General features: G+C 54.5%; 1 protein-coding gene across 1 annotated transcript; it reads right to left on the bottom strand.

Annotated features, from left to right (window-relative positions):
* Positions 1-4,134: 4,134 nt before the first annotated feature.
* On the bottom strand, positions 4,135-7,288 carry LOC144947790 (uncharacterized). The gene is made up of 3 exons (XM_078877144.1): positions 7,259-7,288; positions 4,676-7,092; positions 4,135-4,446 (listed from the first exon to the last, which is right to left on the bottom strand). The coding sequence occupies exons 1-2, from the start codon at positions 7,286-7,288 to the stop codon at positions 5,506-5,508; spliced, it is 1,617 nt and encodes a 538-aa protein (XP_078733270.1). The 3' UTR covers positions 4,135-4,446; positions 4,676-5,505.
* Between the last annotated feature and the right edge of the window lie 933 nt (positions 7,289-8,221).

The raw sequence follows: 8,221 nt of genomic DNA on the forward strand, positions 1-8,221 counted from the left end.
CACAGCCGAACTGGCCGATCGTAGACGTAGCTGTGGTGGAGCGAGTCGGGATGATGTAGAGGCTCGTGTGGCACGCAACGCGTTGCGCCCAAGATTGAAATCCCAATGATTCCATCCCTTATGGGACCGCGCTGTGCGCGCGTTTACTTCTATTTACTATTTTTATTTCACCAGGTAAGGCGCACTCAGCTCGATAGGTATGTGTCACGCCGTGTACCACAGCGCGCACCACTACTACAGTATCAGTATTATAGTACCAGTACTACACTACCAGTACTCCACTACCACTACTACACTACCAGTATTATAGTACCACTACTACACTACCAGTATTATAGTACCAGTACTACACTACCAGTACTACACTACCACTACTATAGTACCAGTACTACACTACCAGTACTACACTACCAGTATTATAGTACCAGTACTACACTACCACTACTACACTACCACTACTACACTACCAGTATTATAGTACTAGTACTACACTACCAGTACTACACTACCAGTACTACACTACCACTACTATAGTACCAGTACTACACTACCAGTACTACACTACCAGTATTATAGTACCAGTACTACACTACCACTACTACACTACCACTACTACACTACCAGTACTACACTACCACTACTATAGTACCAGTACTACACTACCAGTATTATAGTACCAGTTCTACACTACCAGTATTATAGTACCAGTACTACACTACCAGTATTATAGTACCAGTTCTACACTACCACTACTACACTACCACTACTACACTACCAGTAATATAGTACCAGTACTACAGCACCAGTACTATATTACCAGCTCCCAGCATCACCGAACAGTGCTGCAAAACACCCACGCCGCTCAGAAAAAAGTCGTCTGTCACACGCTAAACTCGCGTTATAGCGAGACACGGTGAGCGTTAAGCGAAACCAGAATCAGAATATTTATTTGTAGTGGAGGAATCCGACGAGCTATGAGGCTCTTTTTGCACAGCTGTCCAGTTATGAAAGAAAAACTTTCCGTGAAAGAAAAAGCCGCGTTGAACCGAAAACGTGGAGTGTGAACGCCGCGCGTTAAACGGGGATTCACCGTAATAGCTTCGGTTTCAATCACAGAGCGTGTTGCTTCACCATCATTGACATCATTGTCATCATCATCGTCACCATCATCGTTGTCACCATCGTCGTGACGAAGGTTCCGCTGGCTACGCATTGCCTCGGACAGGGAGACACAATGCGTTACCACGATCTCATCCTGTTCCATGTTTACACGGACAGAGAGTGCCTTGATGGCCTGCACGCGCTGTCTAGAACGTAGCTTCAAAGCGGAAACACAAATAAAGTGATCTAGATGGCGGTGCAGGGGCCGTATTTAAGAACTTGCATCTTGGAATCCCTGCCTCACTTGATACAGCAAATCTGGCTGTGCCGGTCCCACCTGATGACGGAGACTTGTGTTGCCTCCGAAACGTCGTGATTTTTATGTTATTTTAATTCAACTTTCATTAATTTTATTTTTTTACCTACGTGACTTTACCGAAAAAACCTAAGAATACGAGTCACCGTGTCAGAGCGCACGTGGGAATCACAAGAGGGCAGGGAACGAGGTCCGAGTGAAGCGGTTCGGAGCAGAGGGCTGGGTGGGAACTGGGGTGGTGGTGGTGGGGAGCGGTGGTGCAGTGGTTAGCGCACTGCGCTATGAGCCTATTGAACCGAGTTCGATTCCCGCTCACGGCCACCAACACCAGTGACGATTCTCTGAAGCGGGCCTGAGCCTCCCCATATGTCGACTCAGCTTGAAATGGATACTCGGTGCTGTGTGTAAACATTGGCACTAGGGAGACAAAGGCGGCCGAGCGTGGTGCTGACCACCCACCCCCTCAATGGGTCTTTTTAAAACTCTATGGGTCTATATGTATATGTACTATATGGGTCTATATGTACATGTACATATAGACCCATATAGACCCATAGAGTTATATAAAGACCCATAGAGTTACACATAGAGTTACAAATATGTGTACAACATTGCTTTATGTAAGATGAGCGTGTTACTTATCAGTCAAAACCACGTTATTTTCTCAGTCAATACTCGCATCCGCCACCACTCCTCCACCCCTTCTCCCTCAAGTTCAGTTGGTACAGTCTCGATCAAGAGGGGTGGGGGGGGGTAGCTTTGACCCAATCTAGGGGGGGTGGGGGTGAGAGGTGGTAGGGTTCAGATCCAGCGGGGTGATGGGTGGGGGGCATTCACGAGTTCACGCTGCCTATATATCCAGTGCTGTGACAATGTCCTTCACTATGAACCTGGTGACTCATCCCGTCACTCATCTCATGACGTCTCAACGACTCGGCAGCTCACACAACGGCGTTGCTGTCCGGTGCTTCTTCTGGAATATTATTTTTCTCGCCGTTTTTTATCCCCCTGGATTTGTCTGTTTTGCGCCGAGTCACTTGAAGATGTTTTCTTGTTTCGTGTTTTTGTTTTTTTTGTTCGTTGCCGTTGCACCCGATTCACGAGCCGAATGGCTCACGGGGCTATACCGAATGAATGAAAGTGAAACTGAAACATGCTGAGCCGGTGGCGGCCACGCTGTGGAGTGAACGCCTCGCAGCAATTCGCGAGATCGACTCCTGATTTAGGGATAGGGTGCGGGTTGCCTCATCATCATCATCCCTCCCTCCGGGGTCGATAAAGTGGGCACCACTTTTGTGGGGAAGTCAACAGCGGTTAATCCTCGTACGGATATACTCTGGAACTTTCAACGTTTGTCCCGGGGCTGTAAACGAGAGATGAACACCAACACCGCGACGTTCATCAGAACAGGAGATCACGATGGCTCTTAAACCCATCACCCATCATCACCATCATCACCACACCTCTTCCAATTACCACCGCTTGCCGCCAGAATCACCTCGTCCCGTTCCCTGATCACCCCCCGCCGCCCCCGCTCACACCTCATCCCCTCCCCTCCTTCCTTCTCAGCTCTCCCGTCATTTAATTAAGGCGCCAGTCACACGCCACAATTCATTTCGCGCATTAACGCGGACCCAGCCTCAGGAGGGACGAGAAGCGAGGGGCGGGGGGATGGGGGGGGGTGATCGAGCGGCTCTGTTTCATAATCTCCCGCTTCCTCCCCACCCACACTCAACGCATTAGTCAGTGATCACTCGCTGACGGGCAGCAGGAGAACGCTAAAACACATTCCTCCTGCGGAGGGAGCTGGTAGAAACGTTGGGTTGCTCGGTCAATGGCCTGCAGGGTCAACGGCGGCGTGGTGTATTCCGCAAATATGCCCGACTGTGAGGGCGGGCACAAGCCGGCGTGAGTAGGTTAAACGTTGAGTTTTATAAGGGCACCACGGGGTGACCAGCCCCTCCCCACCCAGCCCCACCCCTCCCATTTTTGGATGCACGACAGACGGACGGACGGACACAATAATCCCCTGTGGGCTGGTGTAACCAGGAGGTTGCTACCAGTATAAATGTATACAATGTGGCGACGTTTCGGGCATGACCCTTCTTCCCTTTCCTGTCGCGACACGGGAAAACGACTGCGTGGGGAGGGGGGCTGGGTAGAGGCGTCACGTGGTACCCAAGATCTAGCGGCGGTGTTTGCCTCTCCCCGCCCCGCGCGTCTTTGTATCTCCGCCTCGCGTGCGATGAGGCCTGCGCGAGGGGGGGGGGGGTCGCAGCTGTGCGCGAACCTCCCCCCGCGCCCAGGTGACCCCCACCCCCCAATCCCCTCCCCCTCGCCAACAGCCCCCCCCTTCACCCCCTCCACCCCCCTCCACCCCCCCCCCCCCTCCACCCCCCCTCTCCTCCTCCTCGTCCCACCTCATCGCCCGCGCAGGTCCCAGACGATGCTCGTGCGGTCCGCACTGGTGAGAGAGAAAGAGCGAGAGGCATGGATGGAGGGTAATGAAGAAGGGTCATTGCCCGAAACGTCGCCTATGTGAGTTGTTGTTGTTGTTGTTGTCTCTCCCGGTGAACCGCTGCCAACGCAGCGGAGGGAGCAACATCGCCAAACTTGTTTTGTTGAATTAAGTTGGGTGGGTGGGAGGGTGGGGGTGGGTGGGAGGGTGGTGGTGGGGGGTGGTGGTGGTGGGGGGGAGGATTAATGAATGAATGGAAAGGCGGGAGGGAAGAGAGGAGAGGGAATGAATGAGTGAATAGGAGCGAGGCAGCGGAAGGAGTGAAGGATGCCCAGAGTGAGTGAAGGATTGGGATCGTGAGGGATTCAAAGAACGAAGGGAGGGAGGGTGACAGGACGAAACTGAACGCGCCCGAGAGAGAGAGAGTTGAACGAACTTTGTCACAGAAGACGGAGCGCCGAAAGCATCTCCCGGTAGGGGCTGCTGCTCCATCAGTGGAGCGTGCGAGGCGGCCGCGGCGGGGACTCAGGGACGAGATCTTCGTCGAGCAGTGGGTCGAGCATGGCTCTGGCTAAATGATGGTAAGGGGAGGGGAGGGAGGGGGGACGTGGCTTGACTGTGAAGCCATGCGCACAATGGTTCCCTTGTGAGAGCATGGGGGGGGGGGGTGACGGGGGGGTGACGGGGGGATGCGCGCATGGACTGTGAAGGGGCGGCGGTGATTGTGAGTCTCTGTTGTTGTGGTTGCTGTGGTTGTTGTTGTGGTTGCTGTGCTGGTGGTGGTGGTGGTTGTTGCTTACTGAGCGGAAGCATCGCGTCAGGTCCGAGCATATCCCCTCCGTGCCAGCCTCACGCGGTGAAGCCGAGCGAGGGGGGGGGGGCGAGGGGATTAAGGGGGCGCGTTGATCCCCCCCCTCCCTCCACACACCCCCTTTGTCGCGGCGGAGTGGAGGCCGAGCCAGGAACTCCACGGCGCACAAAGGGGGCCTGGAGTGGGGGGGGGCGAGGGGATAGGGGGGGGGGGGTCCGTGAAAGGGCCTCTCTGTGCCCAATGCGCCGTTACGTAACCACTCGGCCCGCTCCCCGAGTCCAACCCGTGCCCGGCTTTGTAGTGGACAACCCCCACCACAACATCACGAGTTAATCATGTTGACTAGCAAGCCGAGCGTACTGTGGATGTGACCGTTATAGGAGATTGGATGCTTAGAGCAACAGATCGCACGCAGTCAGCAAGCCCGCCAGCCGGCAAAACTTTTTTTTTTTAGAAAAATAATATCGTATGATTCATCGTTATTTATTTATCCAGGATAGCCACGCTGAGCCCTCTATGTGTATGACGGGTCCTGCTGTTGACGTTGTTATTGTATAACGATGTGCTCGTCCAATTAATAATGGATGTGTTTATGATTCACGTGGGAGGAAATCGGAGCACCCAGACATAAAAACAAACACGCGCGCATGAACATGGCCACTGGGGAGACAAAGGCGGCCAGGCGTAGTTCCAGCCACACCATCAAGCGCTTGGTGTTGGTGGCCGTGAGCGGGAATCGAACTCGGGTCGCCGGGTTCGTGGCGCAGCGAAGCGCTAACCACTACACCCACCGCTCCCCACACAGCAGACGACTCCAAGTCACGCACACTCTCTGCTGATGAGGTGGCTGATGAGGTGGTTTATGAGGTGGCTGATGAGGTGGCTGATGAGGTGGCTAATGAAGTGGTTGATGAGATGGCTGATGAGGTGGCTGATGAAGTGGTTGATGAAGTGGCTGATGAAGTGGCTGATGAGGTGGCTGATGAGGTGGCTGATGAGGTGGCTGATGAGGTGCCTGATGAGGTGGCTGATGAGGTGGCTGATGAAGTGGCTGATGAGGTGGTTGATGAGGTGGCTGATGAGGTGGCTGATGAGGTGGCTGATGAGGTGGCTGATGAGATGCCTGATGAGGTGGCTGATGAGGTGGCTGATGAGGTGGCTGATGAGTTGGTTGATGAGGTGGCTGATGAGGTGGCTGATGAGGTGGCTGATGAAGTGACTGATGAAGTGGCTGATGAGATGGCTGATGAAGTGGCTGATGAGGTGGCTGATGAGATGGCTGATGAGGTGGCTGATGAGGTGGCTGATGAAGTGGCTGATGAGGTGGTTGATGAGGGGGCTGATGAGGTGGTTGATGAGGGGGCTGATGAGGTGGCTGATGAGGTGCCTGATGAGGTGGTTGATGAGGTGGCTGATGAGGTGGCTGATGAGGTGGCTGATGAGGTGCCTGATGAGGTGGCTGATGAGGTGGCTGATGAGCTGGCTGATGAGGTGGTTGATGAGGTGGCTGATGAGGTGGCTGATGAGGTGGCTGATGAGGTGGTCGATGAGGGGGCTGATGAGGTGGCTGATGAGGTGGCTGACGAGGTAGCTGATGAGGTGGCTGATGAGGTGGCTGATGAGGTGGTTGATGAGGTGGTTGATGAGGGGGCTGATGAGGTGGCTGATGAGGTGGCTGATGAGGTGGCTGATGAGATGCCTGATGAGGTGGCTGACGAGGTGGCTGATGAGGTGGCTGATGAGGTGGTTGATGAGGTGGATGATGAGGTGGCTGATGAAGTGGCTGATGAGATGCCTGATGAGGTGGCTGATGAGGTGGCTGATGAGGTGGCTGATGAGGTGGTTGATGAAGTGGCTGATGAGGTGGCTGATTAGGTGGTTGATGAGGTGGCTGATGAGGTGGCTGATGAGGTGCCTGATGAGGTGGCTGATGAGGTGGCCGATGAGGTGGATGATGAGGTGGCTGATGAGGTGGTTGATGAGGTGGATGATGAGGTGGCTGATGAGGTGGTTGATGAAGTGGCTGATGAGGTGGCTGATGAGGTGGCTGATGAAGTGGCTGACGAGGTGGCTGATGAGGTGGCTGATGAGGTGGCTGATGAGGTGGGTGATGAGGAGGCTGATGAGGTGGTTGATGAGGTGGCTGATGAGGTGGCTGATGAGGTGGCTGACGAGGTGGCTGATGAGGTGGCTGATGAGGTGTCTGATGAGGTGGCTGATGAGATGGTTGATGAGGTGGCTGATGAGGTGGCTGACGAGGTGGCTGATGAGGTGGTTGATGAGGTGGCCTCGCTCGCACCGCGTTAGCAGTGGTGCCCGGACATGTGTACCACCACCACCACCGTCATTAAGCGGCTGGGCCTGCAGGGACCCCACGGAGACCCCACGCGGGGACTCGACGTGCCACTGGGAGCCACCATGGGGAGGACACAACCGACTGGGGCCAGGCCAGGGGTCAGCGCCCTGCGGCTCTTCACACAGAGCATCGCGCCTCCTGAATTGTTGAGTTTTGTACGCGAATTCGGAAGCCAAAAAAAACGTCTCTTCTTTGTTGTTTTGGGTGCCCTACCACCTGGGCCAGGCCAAGGATATCCTGCATCATTGCGCTGTCCGGCAAATCTCAACCGCGGCAGGGGGGCGGAGGGTGGGGGGTGGGGGATGGGGGGTGGGGACCTTCAGATTTCCTCGAGTACAAGGAAGTGGTTCTTCCGTAACAGCTGTCCGAGCCGAAGGGTGACGCTGCATAGGGAAGTTAATTGTTAAAGTCGCTGATTCGCCGTGCGGTGTCTTCGACGTCTTTCTAGCGATGACGCCGCCGCCGCCGCTGTTGTTTTTGCGCCGATTTCTTTTCGCTTCGTTGCTGTTGCGGGGCACTGCTCCTTGGTGCGCTCGCTTCTGGTCGTCTTGTTGGTGACCGAGATCAGTCGCGCCTGAGACTCCGTCTATCGCTCAGGAGTTCTTGCCTGGGCACAGGGATTCAACTTGAAACTTGAACTTCCCTGTCAAGCCGTCACGCGCGCCTTGTTCGCTCGCTAGAGAGAGAGAGGACGACTCAGAGAGAGAGTACGACTCAAAGAGGGAGAGGACGACTCAGAGAGAGAGGACCACTCAGAGAGAGGGCGACTCAGAGAGAGGACGACTCAGAGAGAGAGAGGACGACTCAGAGAGAGAGAGGACGTCTCAGAGAGAGTACGACTCAGAGACAGAGAGGACGACTCAGAGAGAGAGAGAGGACGACTCAGAGAGAGAGGACCACTCAGAGAAAGGGCGACTCAGAAAGAGGACGACTCAGAGAGAGAGAGGACGACTCAGAGAGAGATAGGAGAACGACTCAGAGGGGCCAGGAAGAAGAACCACAGACGAGAAGGCAACAGCAGCCCTGCGGTGGGAACGAGGAGCTTCCAACAATTTCCCAAGCTCTGCGGTCCTCTATATGTTGAGATGTAATCTTCCAATGACAGTAATGATGAGTTTTGTTTCATCAACTATGATGGACGAGCAAGAGAGAGGGAGGGCACATGAGCCCTCAGAGAAA

Source organism: Lampetra fluviatilis, chromosome 47 (genome assembly GCF_964198595.1).
Source record: "Lampetra fluviatilis chromosome 47, kcLamFluv1.1, whole genome shotgun sequence".
Classification (NCBI taxonomy): domain Eukaryota; kingdom Metazoa; phylum Chordata; class Hyperoartia; order Petromyzontiformes; family Petromyzontidae; genus Lampetra; species Lampetra fluviatilis.